Source organism: Ursus americanus, chromosome 24 (assembly GCF_024610735.1).
Source record: "Ursus americanus isolate L20-20 chromosome 24, mUrsAme1.1.p, whole genome shotgun sequence".
NCBI lineage: Eukaryota > Metazoa > Chordata > Mammalia > Carnivora > Ursidae > Ursus > Ursus americanus.
Window position 1 is genome coordinate 47,445,896 of NC_142150.1, and position 13,170 is coordinate 47,459,065.

Genomic DNA, 13,170 nt, shown 5'->3' on the forward strand with positions numbered 1-13,170 from the left:
GTCTCGGCCTGTCCATGGCCCTCAGCCCGCCCCTTTCTCATTGCCACATCCACTGGGTCATAAATCTGGCTGTCCCTGCCATCCTGACCTCCATTCTCCATCCTGAGCCAGCTCAGAGACATCTCCTGTAGTAGCCTCTTTAGGTCTGTCTACTTGGGGACATGACTGTCCCCAGCCCTATTCTGATCCAGCCAGGTCCTGGGGGAGGGGGCAGGCCCCTTAGTCTTCCTGTTCTGAGATTTTAAGGAAGAAGTCTTTTGTTGTAAAAAAAATATGAGTGGGCCTGGTTTGGCGACATGGGATTTCAGGACTCAATCGGACAGTGTGAGTCCATGGTCAGGACACCCCAGGCCCAGCGAGGAAGGGCAGAGAGAGGTGTTGGGCGCGTTTGCTGCATGAGGACAGTCCAGCAGGGCAGCACCGAAGCCAGGAGAGATCGCAGCTCTCCCAGGAGTGGTCACTTCTCTGTGTACAAGACCCCCAGCTCTGCTGTGTCTGGGCGTCAGCTGGCATCAAGGCTGACTCTGCTGTCTGCCCTGTTCCCTCCACTCTCGCCAGCTCTCCCTGAGGGATACCCTCTCTTCCTTGTTCTGGGCCTTCTGACCTGGAGAAGCCTCTGGGTGTGCTCAGGGTGTGAGTATCCTCAGGGGCAGGCGTGGTTGTGCTCAGGGACTCTGCTGAGTCCCTGGCTTGGACCCCCAGGTTGGGGCAGCCGATGAAAATTGCAGGGCTGTGTTCATGGCCACCTTTATTCCCAGCACTGGCAGTTGCCAGCTCTGCCCATGTGACCTGGTCACCATCCCACACACCAGAGAGCCTCAAGCCCTGCCCTACCCCTGCCCTATAGAAGCCAAGTCCCTGCAACCAGCCCCCCGTCCCCTCCCTGGTGCCCTAGGCCCTTCAAAGTCGCACACGGGCTCCAGAGAGAGGCCCCAGGCCATCAGCCTTCTCCCGCCGGGCTGGCCAGTGAGCAGCGCAGAGCTGAACCTGTCCCTTGGAGGCTGGGCCACGTTGCATCTTCCTCCTCCAGGAAGGCCTCACCTATGGGCCCAGGAAGTCCTCCTTTCGATAGCCCTTCTGCAGTGGAGAGGGGGCCTAGAGTTAGGGTGCCTGCCTTCTGGGCCCTGCTCTCCCCAGGTCCCACCCTTCCTGGTCTGGGCCTAGACCCCTCTCTCTGGGTCTCTGGTCTCCTCTCTTGTGTGTCCCACTTCCTGAGTCTCGTGCCCCACAGGGGTTCCTGGGTCCGTCCCCCCACCCACTACCCCCCCCCCCGCTGCCACCCCGATGTCCTGCACCCAGGTGAACACCGGTGGCCCTGCCTGCCCTGGATCACCAGAACATACCGCCCGGAAGTCTCGGTGGAGCTTGTTGTACTGCCACAGGTTGGCCAAGAGGCTGGAGGCCGCTCGGGAGGACTTCTCACTGTCGGGGCTGGCAGGGAGCAGCAGTCAGCAGAGTGACAGGCTGGGCCATGGGGAGGGGTGCTGGGGGGAGGGACTCACCTGTCCCGCTTCTTCTTGATGAAGACCAGCTTTCGGAGCCCGTCAAAGTAGAGCAAGTCTCGGGCGGCAATGGGACTGGCCACCACCAGGTTGTTGAGCACAGCTATGATGTTGACCAGCACGTCGGCTGGGGGACACTTCTCACCCACGCTTCCAGGAAGCTTCTCAATCAAGTGACTCACCACCTTGGTGGCTGCCGGGAGGCCAGGAGGTCAGGGGGGCGGGCAGCTCGCCTCCACCTCCACTCCCAGCCGCTGTAGCACTTGTGGTCCCCCCCACCTCCCGTCTATTCGCCCAGCTCTAGCTTGCCAGAGGCCAGCCCAAATGGACAGCAGAAAAGAAGATCCAGGTGTGAGCCCAGCCAGGCAGGGTGAGGGCAGAACCCAGGCTTCAGGGTGGCCTGACTCACACATCTCATCCTTGTTTCTGGCATTCCGAGACAGGTTTCGGATGAGGCCAGTGAGCGAGCGCAGCTGGTGGTGGTCAGCGGTCCGAACCCGGTCCAGCAGCGGGTTCAGGATACGCTCCTGCTCCAGAGCCAGGCGGCTCAGCACGCCCGCCCACTGCAGGTGGGAGAGGAGCTGGTGAGCGCAGGTGAAGCCCCAGCCCCGTGGCCTGCACTCCCGGCTGGCTCTTCTCTCTGTCTCTCTCTCCATCTCTCTAGCTCCCCAGCCAATCTGGGGAATTCTGAGGCGGGAGTGGCCCCTCATGGTCTCTCACCTGCTCAGTGCACTGTCTCCTAAGAGGTCTTCCTGCTTCCGCCTTCACACCCCAGCCAGGAGCCTCACCAAGTGTGACCTGGGTTGGCCCCTCCTCTGCTCAAACCTCTCCTTAAAGCCAGCATAGAACTTAAATCCCAGGGGCCTCTGGGGCCCGTCCGGTCCGGGTGCGGCCTCGCGTCCTCGCTACCCCTCAGGTGTCCCTCCCTCTGATGTTTTGGCTCACCCGCATATTTGCGTTCGTCCCGCCACCCCGCCCCAGCAGGATAAACTCCTAGGGACCTCCTGTGCCCTCCCTGTTCCCCCCTCCTGTCCCCAGTGCAAGGCCAGGCACGGGTCCTCACCCTGCGGTCGCCCGCGGTGACGTTCTGCAGCGCCCCAGCAGCTGCCTCGGTCGTGTGCGGGTTGAGCTCACAGCGCTGCAAGAGCCGATTGTACAGCCCCACGATCTGGGGGCTCCACAGCCACTCGAGACCCTTGGGGTCCTTAGAGACTTCGGCAAAGGTGAGTGCGTCGGCCGTGAGGGGCAGCTGGGTAGGAGGCGGGGAGGGTCAGCCAGGCTCAGACTGGGGCCCCTGCTCCCAGCTGCCCAGGCCTGTGCCCACCTCTCGAAGCCGCCGGCTCTGAGGCGTGAAGCAGCCCACCACCTCGCCGGGTGGTGCCCCAGCCATGTCCCTGCGGCCCCTGCCCTCGAGCCGCTGTAGGGCTGATGGCGGCATCTCGTCATACAGGCGGTAAGACAGGTTCCTCAGCACGCACACAGCGTTCTCCACGCTCTGCAGAGGGCAGACCGTGGTCAGAGTGGGCTGGAAACCCCCAGGGCCCTGAGGCAACAGCCGCCCCTCACCTTGTCCTCGCACTTGCCCACGTCCAGGGCATGGTTGATATAGGTGACCAGGGCATCCACCAGCCCATGGCACTCACGCATCTTCTGGCGAGTGGCCTGGGAGGCTGAGCTGAGGTTCCTACGGGCGGAGGCAGATCAGAGATCCCTAGTGGGAACCAAACCCAAGGGCTGAGACCCTGAGCCCCAGCCCCCTCCTTCCCCTGAGCTGGGCCCTGCCCCTTAGCCCCTGCTGGCCCTGGTTCCGCTGCATGCCCATCCCCCATGGACCCCTCCAAGTGTCCAGAGTGGGGGTTATGGGTGTCAGATGAAGTCCGTGATTTAATGACATCTGTGCCTGTGGCCCCCAGGGCCTATGACATCTGACGTGTCAGCCACACCCAGTTTCCTGTCCCATTTCTGCGTCAGCACCTGTGCCTTGCTTGGCCAGCCCCCCTGGCCGGCTCCGCCTTGCCACTCAGACCTGAGTCAAAGGCCCCTTCTCCAGGCCTCCCCTGCCCCCTTCCAGGCACCCGGCTCTCTCCCCATGGCCACCCTCTTGGCCTCTCGAAGCTGACTGCCCCCTGCCGGCGCACCTGAGGAACCCCGTGGCGTTATAGAAGATTTCAGCCTCGGAGGCATTCTGCTGGATGAGGGGGGGTCCCCCGGCGCCCGAGAGGGGGCTCAGCACCAGGTCCGTGAGCTGCTCCAGTGTGTCTCGGGCCAGGCGGTCCTTCAGGTGGTCGCTGGAGGACAGGTTCCACAGGATCCCTGGGGCGGGCGGGGCCGCGGCCGTGGTCAGCGACAGCCTGCTGGTCCCCTCCGGCCCCTCCGGGTGGCATGTGGAGCCTCCCCCAAGAGCGCCCTAGAGAGCCTGCGTGTGAGCTGCAGGTCACGGGGTGTGACACAGCACGGGGGACAACGCGTGGGGACAAGGGGTCTGGAGGCCAGCTGCAGAGATGTGCCAGCAGAAGAGCCGTGGGGGCCGAGGGGGGGGGACAGAGGGCAGAGGGACGGAGAGGCGCTGGCGCAGCCCCGTGGGCGAGCCCAGGCCCACCTGTGACGTTCTTGCGCAGCTCGTCGTCGTGCTCACGCAGCGTCCGCAGCAGCTCGAAGATGCCGTTCTCCTCCACCAGGGCCAGCTTGTTGTCCGCGCTGTCGTAGACGAGGTTGCGCATGGCGCCCGTGGCGTGGCGCTGCACCTCCTGGTTGGCATGGTTGAAGAGCTTCACCAGCCTGGGCACAGCCTGGAGGCTGCGGGCCTGCGCACGGGCATGTGGGCGTTAGTGCACGTGTGCACGCGGCATAGGTGTGCACAGATGTGTGCGAGTAGACCGGAGACGTGTGCAGGCCTGTGCGCACGGGTACCGGCGTGTACGGGGAGGTGTGCGGAGGTGTGCAGGTGTATTTGTCCGAACGCAAATCACTTGCTCCTCCCCCTTCTCTGCTGGGGAGGCGCTGGGCCAGATGGGGTCTGTCCGGTCAGTGTGGGGGTCAGCGAGAGGTGGTCCGGGACCGGGGATCAGTGAGAGGGGGGGATCATGCGGGTGTCAGCAGGGGTATTCGGGGACCAGTGGGCCACCAGCATAGCAGCGGGGGCAGTCGGTCACCTGCTTCTTGGCTGCTGGATCACTGTAGCACTTGTGCTGGATGTAGGCTGCTCCCAGCACCTGCAGGTTGGGGTCTGAGGCCATGAGGTACTTGACTGCTGAGGGCAGGTCAATGTCATCAAATCTGTAAAGACAGGGGTCAGGGGTCAGTCTGACCCCGGGGTCGGGCCAGCGCCATGGCGGAAGTCCCCTCCCCAGGCCGGGCCCAGCTCACCCGCTGCTGAGCCTCTGCAGGGTGCGGTGGCCACTGTAGCTGTCCAGCCCACGCACGTCCGGCAGGGGGCTGGCGTCGGCCAGGCTCAGGCTGAGGCTGCGCACAGACGGAGCCCGGGCCACAGGCTCCAGGACACCCCCTGGCACCACCCCGGCCCCGACACGGCTGCGGTGGCTGCTCTGGAATCGCTGCAGGGTCCGCATGGCCGGTGCGCGGATGGTCCGGCTGGGCGGCCCCTCGGTAGCCTCTGGCCAGTCCAGGCCCCCTGCCCGGCTGGAGCTGGCCTGGCGCTCATAGGCGAAGGCCCTGTAGGCGGAGGCAGCCGGGGGCTCCAGCTGCTCGGACACTACGCTGTAGCGGTCATCCAGGCCTCCAGCCCCTAGCCTCAGCGAGCGCAGGGACAAGGTGTCATAGTCCACCCGGCTCCCCACCCCACCACGCTCATGGAAGGATATGGGCCGGGTAGGCATGGGTGCAGCGGGCTGGGCTCCCCCGTACCCTGCAACCCCAAAGGTGCTGCCCCCGTTGTGGGCAGAGCTCAGTCTCCGACTGGAGCTCAGGTCCACAGCTGAGCGAGAGGACCAGGAGGCAGGGCTGTAGGCGGGCTTGGCAATGGGCCGGAAGGTCTGTAGGGCAGCGAGGAGAGCAGTGAGGGGGTGTCGGGGGCCCACCGGTCCCTCTCCCTCACCCTGAGCTTCCAGCTTCCCCCCAGCATCCCCCATGAGACTCTCCAGGGGATGGAGAGAGTGTCACTCACAGAAGTGTTGTCCCCACCGAGGCCCTGGGAGCGGGAACTGAAGCCAGCCTGCAGGGTGTGGTACTGACCGCGGGAGCCTGCCGACAGGGACAGTGGTAGCCTTGGCTGGGTGAGATGGCTCGTGGGTCTCCTCCAACATCAGCCCTGGTTGGATCCCTCCCACAGCCCCCTGCCCCTCCAGCTGTGCTGGCGGACAGGCACGCTCACCCCCCTGACCTCCTGGTCACCTGGGAAATGTGCCAGGGACTCCATCAGCTTTCCAATCCCTGCCAGGGCGCATGCCTGGCCCCCTCCTCCAGGAAGCAACACTGACCTCCTGTGAGCCAGTCCTATGCTGTGGTCACACAGGAGTGATGCCGCCCTTGCCAAGGACACACAGGCCCCTGTGCCATCCGGAAGAGCCACACCCGCCCATCCAGCCACACAGAAACTGGGTGCTGACGCCAGCCTGATTCTGTGGTGAGTGGACAGACAGGTGGGTGGCTGGAGGGTGGAGAGAGGGGGGAGGAGGAGAGAGGGCTGGTGGGACCGTTGGAAGGTTGGGAGGATGGATGTGAGGATGGACAGATGGGTGGTTGCTTGGATAGACAACAGCTGGGTGTAAGTCAGACGGAGACAGAGCAGGGGAATGGATGGGTAGGTGGGCTCTGTGGGCTCTGGATGGGGGCAGGGGGGGATCAGCCTCTGCTAGGGTCCCTGCTGGGGTCACCTTCTAGGGGAGAAAAGTCACATGTCCCCAGAGAGCCTCGGCAGGTGACCAGCTGGAGGGACTCATGGTGAGGGAGAAGGGAGGGGGCCTCAGCCTCTCCCCCAGCCTCTGTGAGCTGGAGAGTCTCGGGACTCCCCTCCCAGCACACTCTCCAGACCCGCCCTGGTTAATGAGGCTTCTAGGCAGGGGCTATTAACCCTTTGACGCTAGTGAGGCTCAGCCTGGGGGGACGTACCTCCAGCCTGGGGACCCTACTCCCACCCCTAAATTATACTCCTTCCCCTAATTGGCAGGGTAGCCGGGGTGGTAATTAACCCCTCCCTGCTCCCTCCTCCACCCCATGACCCCTGGGCACCCAACTACTTAGCCACCATCAAGGCTGCGGCCCAGGCAGGGAGGACTCAGGCACCCAGGCTGCTCTGGCTGACCCTCTTCCCCCCAGGTGGCCAGCATCTGGAGACCTGTCTGGGGAAAGGGCCCTCTAAAGGTTGTGTGAACCACTGTGAGAACTGGTGTCTGGGCTCCTGACATCCTGGGAAGTCCGTCTTACTATCTAACCTCGATCCCTGTTGTTGCCGTCTGGCAAGGGAGGAAATGGCATTTCCAGAACAAATGCCCGGAACTCACTGTGTGTGAGACCCTTTAACACGTGCGCCCGCACAGGCACACGCACATTCACATGCACAGTCACAGGCATATTCACACGCGCACACGCAGTCACACGCACGTCCACACCTGCACACAGAGGCACGTGCACAGGCACACGCACCTCCACACACGCAAGTCACACGCACACTCGCACACACAGGCGCACACGCGTCCACACCAGCACACGCAGTCACTCGCACACTCGCACACACAGGCGCACACGCGTCCACACCAGCACACGCAGTCACACGCACACTCGCACACACAGGCGCACACGCGTCCACACCAGCACACACAGTCACACGCACAGTCGCACACACGTCCACACCAGCACACGCAGTCACACGCACACTCGCACACACAGGCGCACACGCGTCCACACCAGCACACGTAGTCACGTGCACACTCGCACACACAGGCACACACGCGTCCACACCAGCACACGCACATTTGCACGTACATTTGCAGGCACACACACGTGCTGGGGTCTGCCTGGCACTGAGGGGCACTCCGCCGCTTGCTGTTCTCATGAAGAATAACTGGGTCAGGCCTCCGGTGCCCTCCCCTGCAATTCCACAGGGAGACCCTGGTCCAGACAGGCAGTTGGCTCTGGTCCAGGTTTCCCAGACCCACCCCCTCACGTTTCTGTCTGCTCATTCCCTCGGGGCCTGGGGGGGGTGGCGGGGAGGGACGCTGGAGTCTGGGTGTCTGTGTCTCAGTGTGTTTGTGTCCCTGTGGGACTGACGTGTGTGTCTGCTCATCTGAGATCGTGTGTGAGCCTGTGTTACGTGGGACCGGACGTAGGCATGTTCCGGGTTTGCTGACAGAGACAGGCCCTGCCTGGCCTGCCATGTGCCGATCCTGCCATGTGCCCATGGCGCTCTGGACTGAGGGGGCAGGTGGGGCCCAGCCAGGCTGGAGCACGAGGACCCCGGGGTCCCTGCTGGGTGGTGGGAGGCCGCACCCATGGCTTCTCCCACACCTGGTGGGGCGGGGCAGGTGACTCAGTGCAAGGCCTCGGTGAGTCAGGGCGCTGAACCCCAGCACCAGCCCTACCGCGGCCTCTAGCCCTCGTACCACCACACCTACCGAGGCCACCTCTACCCAGGGCCCCCCGTTCCCACTGCCCGGCACTCACCCCGCGGGCATCCGCTTACCTCTGGCTGCCTCGGTGGCCCCCTCAGGCTCAGCTGCCCCATTGTGCCGAGCCTGCTGGCCTAGCTGCAGGAGGCGGGCGCGGACCTGCTCCTGGACGCGGGCTGCTCGCAGCCGCTCAGCGTCCGGCCCCTCTGTGGCCCGGCGGTCCAGCTGCAGGTCAGAGGGCAGCGCCAGGGAGCACACGCCGGCCTCGGGCTGCAGGGCCGACAGCAGGAAGTTACCGTCCTGCATGGCGGCAGATGCGCCGGGCTGGGTTCGCGCCTGGCCTGGGCCACCGGGGCCTCCTCCGGCCTGAACTGTCTTCACCGTCCTGTCCCTGAGGTCCCCTCCCCACTGGCCTCGCCCAGAGCCGGCCTGGAGACAGACGCGGCCCAGCCCTGAGCTTGGCTGGGGGCGGGGACACCTGGGCCAGGTAAGAGGGAGGGGCCACCACCGGCTTAAGGTGGAATTTGGGCGGAAGAACAGGCAGACATCCCAGCCTGGCCTCCCTGTTCCTTCCACACCTCCCAGGACAGAGCAGCAGGCATCTGGGCCCATCTTAGCTCCCAGCTTTTGTTCCTAAGCCACAGTGGGCCTACTGTCCTGAGTGTCAGGGAAGGGCCAGAGTAGGCCACTGGGGAGCCTCAGGCCAGCCACCTCCAGGAGTTTTCTCTCCCTGGGTGACTGGGGGCTGCAGGTAGCCCCTCGAAGAAGGCAGCCAAGCCTGAGCTAGTCGGGGGTCAGCGCTACGAGTGAGGCTTGGGGATAAAGGGCTTGGGAGGAGTTTTAGGGTAGAAGAGGGCCCTGTGGACCTTGATCCTTGGTCCCCAAGAGATCCCAGAAGCAAATGGATAGACTGGCCCACCCCCGAGGCTCATGACCCTTCCGATCTCTGTCCTGTAGACCGTGGAAGTTGCCCCCCTCCCCCCATTTCTGCAGAGACCTCCAAAGGGTTGGCTTGGCCCCCTCTGGCACCCCTCCTGGGCTCTGGCCCCCCAGGCCATGAGGTAGAAGGCCATTCCCTACATGTGAGTCAGGGCTCAGCTCAACAGAGCTCTGACAGGGCAGGGTAGGCAGGACTGCTGCAGGGCATTGACTCAGAGGGGCCTCCTGCCTAGGCTGGGGGTGCAGGAGCTGGGGTGTGTGTTGGGGGAGGAAGAAACCAGGAGTCTGACAGAACAGTGATGAGGAGGGGTCAGCAGCAGGGGTGGGGAGCGGGGCCCAGACTTAGCAGGGCTTGCCCCCAGAAGGTTTCCCTGGGGTGCTCCCATCCAGCTGGACCAGCATGTTGCAAGGCCTCCTGGGTAGGCCTCGTTTGAATCCAGGATAGGCCCCTGATGGACTGAGTAGGGGCAAAGGGTGAGCTGCCCAGGGCTGGAGGGGTGGGAGCTGAGTGGCCTCAGGTACTTCCTGGGCACCCCTCTTGAGAAGCCACTGCAGGGCCCACTCTAACAGCCTCCTCTCTCCTACGGGAGGCCCTTACCCTGCTCTCCTGAAGACATTGGCCTTAATCTGTAATCAGTCTTTTCAGCGGATGTGGTCCCAGGTGGGGATGGTGGTTGGGGGGCCTGGGGGTGAGGAGGAGGGTCTGGGCCAGAAGGCAGGCCTAGGAGTGAGGTCAGTGCTGGAGAGGAAGGGGTGGGGTTGGGGGTAGCTTCAAAGGGGGAGCGGAGGGTCCCCAAAAAGTTCAGGGTGAAGCCTGGGGTGGGGCTGCCGGGCCAGGGTGGGTGCTCAGGTGGGAGACCTACCGTGCTGGTGGTCTGGATACCGCCGGCCCCATGGCTCATCCCGGGGGCCAATGGTGCAGGCCAAGGGGTCCCGGGCTCCATCCCAGGCCCGCGCGTCCGTCCGGGGCAGCCTCTCACTGCATTTTGGGACTGTGGGGGCACCGGGAGGGCGGGGTGGGAACGCCCGCACGCCCAGCTCATCAGACCGGTTGCTTCCCTGGGAGACGTGTTTTGTGTGGAAAAATCCTGGGAGACAAGTTGGTGCGGCACTGAGTGCACCTGGAGGCACACGCCTGGCACGGGCCTAAGGCCCGCCCTCCATTCGGGGTCTACCTGGGCCCACCTGGGGCCTGCGGAGGCCTGGCCTGGCAGCCTGCCTAGGGAAGCCAGACTCAAGGCTGCAGGTGGGGGTTCAAAGGGCTTGTGGGGTGGCCCCAAGGGGTAGGCCAGAGCTGCAGAGGGATGGAGGGGGCTTTGGCGGGGTGGCTCGGCCAGGAGAGCTTCCAGTGCCCCAGAGCTGCCCTGAGCCTCCCTGAGGACATGTGGACCCCTCCCCCACCATGACCTCTTACCTCTTTGGTAAGTGTTCCTTTGTTCCTGGAAAGCCTGGGATCTTGGGTGTACTTTCTCTAACCACTGCACGGCCAGGGGGACTAGTCATGGCCCAGACCTGTTACCACCACTCTCAACCCCAGGCCAGGAGCCACATCTGACCCCTACAACCAGCCTTCTGTTCTGTCCTTCCCAGAGTTCCCTTTTCCCTGTAGCCAGTGCTTGGGGAGGAGGCACAGGAGGATTCAAGGTTAGGCTTGATGGTGGGCTTCCTGGAGGAGGTGGGTCTTTGGCAAATGGAAGATACACCCAAGGAACTTAGAAAACAGATGGAAGGGCCATCCGTGTGGCAGGGCCTGGGAACCTGTGTTTAACCCCCTGGGGGTGCTGCTGCTCCATCCGGTTTGAGAACCTGGGACTTGGGGACTCCAAGGGTGAGTAAGTGAGTCTCTTTCTCAGGAGGTGGGCAGCTCCTGGGGGAGGCTGGACTCTGCCCTGGGGTGTCTGAAGTGAAGTGACAGCTTGAGGGGGTGAGTTAGCATTTCTACTCCTCCATCTGACTGGGCATAGAGGGTGTGCTGAGTGGGCAACTGGAGGTGGGGACCCCAGGTAGCTATTAGAAAACTCTCTGAAGGAGGAACTAGGGACAAAGACCAGGGGGTGTCGGATGGGGAGGCCTCCAGGGCGGAGGGCCAGAGTTGGGGGAGAGGGGGTGGAAGGTGGATCCCCTAGTGCTGGCTTCAGTGACCTGGAGCTGGGGGAGGGGCACAGAGGGGAGTCGGGTGTGTGTGTGTGTGGGGGTTATTATGGAGCAGAAGATGGGGAAAAAGCTTGGAGATATTACAGCAAAATAATATTGAAAACAAAATTTGGGAACACACACTGGCACAGAGAGGCACAGAGAGGTTAAGCAGTTGGCCTGGGGCTACACAGCCTGCAAGGGTGGGGGTAGATCAGTGAAGCCCTCTTGTGAATCGAACCAGATGTGGGGCGCAGCTCGCTGGCTGGAGGACCCAGAGGCGCGGGTCTTGCTTCCTCTCCCCCGCGGCCCCGCGCGCGTCGCGTCCCTGGAGCTTCCCGTCAGCGAACCCGCGCCCACGCTCTCAAACCTTCCAACCTCCCGCGATCTGGACTCCCGCCAAGTCCAGCTCAGGGCCCGCATCCTCCACGGAGCCTATCTGGATTGGCGCGGTGGGCGCCACCTCCCCGGCCCTGTGGGTAGTGTGGCCCTCGCGCCAAATCCCCGAGGATCCTGGGACACTTGGGACCTGGCATCCCCTGTGCCCCCAGCTCTTGCCTTGCGCCTTTGGTGTAGAAAGGAGCTGACGGATACGGGCCCCAGGCAGCCCAGGGAGCCCCGGGGGCACTTTTCATCGCCCCCATCCACCCCCCTGCTCCCATCCCTCCCTCTGTCTGTCCATCCATCTCTTGTCGGTTTGGTCAGACGTGTCTGGACCTCTTCTGCACACCAGGCACTGTTCTGGGGAAGGCGGGTGTGACCCAGGCGCAGGCCCCTTTCCCACGGAGGGGTCCTGCGTGCTGACCTCCCCGCCGGAGCTGCCTCAGGCTCCCAGGGGTCTTTAACCTCCCACACCCACTCCCACTGACTTCGTGTGCACGTGCGTTGGCTAAGTTTCTGGCATCAGTGTTTCAAACTTTAGATTCTGGCTCGTATTTATTCCAGAAAAGTTTTCTCCTGCTATATATCATGTGTTTTTCTTCTCTCGTCTTCTGGCTTGCCTGTGTGCCCGTATCTCTTGTCTTCTCAGCAATCACACTTAGCTCTGTTCTTTTCTATTCCATTTTGTGCACTTTTCTCAAATTTGTCTTCTGTGTTCCTGACTGGGTTTTCAATGATGGCTATTCTTATGTTTGGAAATTCCTAAGGTGGCTTTTATTTCTGTAAAGGTTTTCTTTTTCTCTTCCATTCCTCCCCTCCCAAGTGTTGTCAGATTTTAATTTTGTTTTTATCATTGATTTTTTGAAGAAGACTGAATTTTCAGAGTAGTTTTAGGTTCACGGCAAAATTAAAAGGAAGGTACAGAGATTTCCCTGCTCCCCCTCTCCTTGCCCCACCCCCACCCCCCTCTGCTGCACGCCCAGGCATACAGTCCAAGCGTACCAGCATCTCCCACAAGAGTGGGACACTCAGTTTGATCCATGAACCTACATGGACACACCATTGTCACCCGAAGTCCATAGTCCGAATCAGGGTTCAGGCTTGGTGGCGTGGCTTGGGCAAATATGCAGTGATGTGTATGCACCATTATAACATCCCACAGAGTAGCTTCACTGCCTTAAAACCCTGGGCCTGTTCGTCCCTCCCCTGCTCCCACAGCCCTTGGTAACCACTGGTCTTGTTATTGGTCTTGTAGTCTTGCCTTTCCAAGAACGTGACATTGCTGTCATTGGAACACACATATGGTGTCATTGGAACCACACAGTAATAAGCGTTTAATGTTCCTCCATATCTTTTCGTGGCTTGATAGTTTTTTGGTGTTTTGGTGTGTGTGTGTGTGTGTGTGTGTGTGTTTTGAATGCTGAATGATAGTCCGTTGTCTGGATGTAACCACAATTTATCCATTCACCTACCGAAGGGCGTGCTGGTTGCTTCCAGTTTTTGGCAATTATGAATAAAGCTGCTCTAAACACCTGTCTGCAGGTTTTGTGTGAACAAAAGCTTTCAGCTCATGTGGGTAAATATCTAGGAGTGTGATTGCTAGATTGTATGGTACGAAGTTGTTTCGTTTTGTAAGAAACTGGCAAGTGTCC

General features: G+C 62.1%; 1 protein-coding gene across 2 annotated transcripts; it reads right to left on the reverse strand.

The window, feature by feature from the left end:
- Positions 1-492: 492 nt before the first annotated feature.
- Positions 493-9,948, reverse strand: PKP3 (plakophilin 3). 2 transcript variants are annotated; one of them, XM_045770688.2, is made up of 14 exons: positions 9,868-9,948; positions 8,140-8,335; positions 5,626-5,702; positions 4,869-5,494; positions 4,655-4,778; positions 4,102-4,306; positions 3,641-3,815; positions 3,069-3,186; positions 2,827-2,997; positions 2,566-2,751; positions 1,912-2,065; positions 1,503-1,695; positions 1,344-1,431; positions 493-1,077 (listed from the first exon to the last, which is right to left on the reverse strand). In XM_045770688.2, exons 1-14 carry the CDS (start codon positions 9,946-9,948, stop codon positions 1,042-1,044), a joined length of 2,430 nt encoding a protein of 809 aa, XP_045626644.2. In that variant the 3' UTR covers positions 493-1,041. The 2 variants fall into 2 exon arrangements, with proteins under 2 accessions (XP_045626644.2, XP_087711326.1); XM_087855200.1 differs by lacking the exon at positions 9,868-9,948 and having other exon boundaries at positions 494-1,077; positions 8,140-8,516.
- Positions 9,949-13,170: the final 3,222 nt, after the last annotated feature.

Bases quoted from the DNA above. Each gene is read 5' to 3' on its own strand.
- PKP3 (XM_045770688.2), bottom strand. From the start codon at position 9,948: ATGGAGCCCGGGACCCCTTGGCCTGCACCATTGGCCCCCGGGATGAGC. The intron at 2,752-2,826 runs GTGGGCACAGGC...CCTCCTACCCAG, and splicing joins AGAGCCGGCGGCTTCGAGAG to CTGCCCCTCACGGCCGACGC. The intron at 1,696-1,911 runs GTGAGTCAGGCC...GCCTCCCGGCAG, and splicing joins CAGAAACAAGGATGAGATGT to CCACCAAGGTGGTGAGTCAC.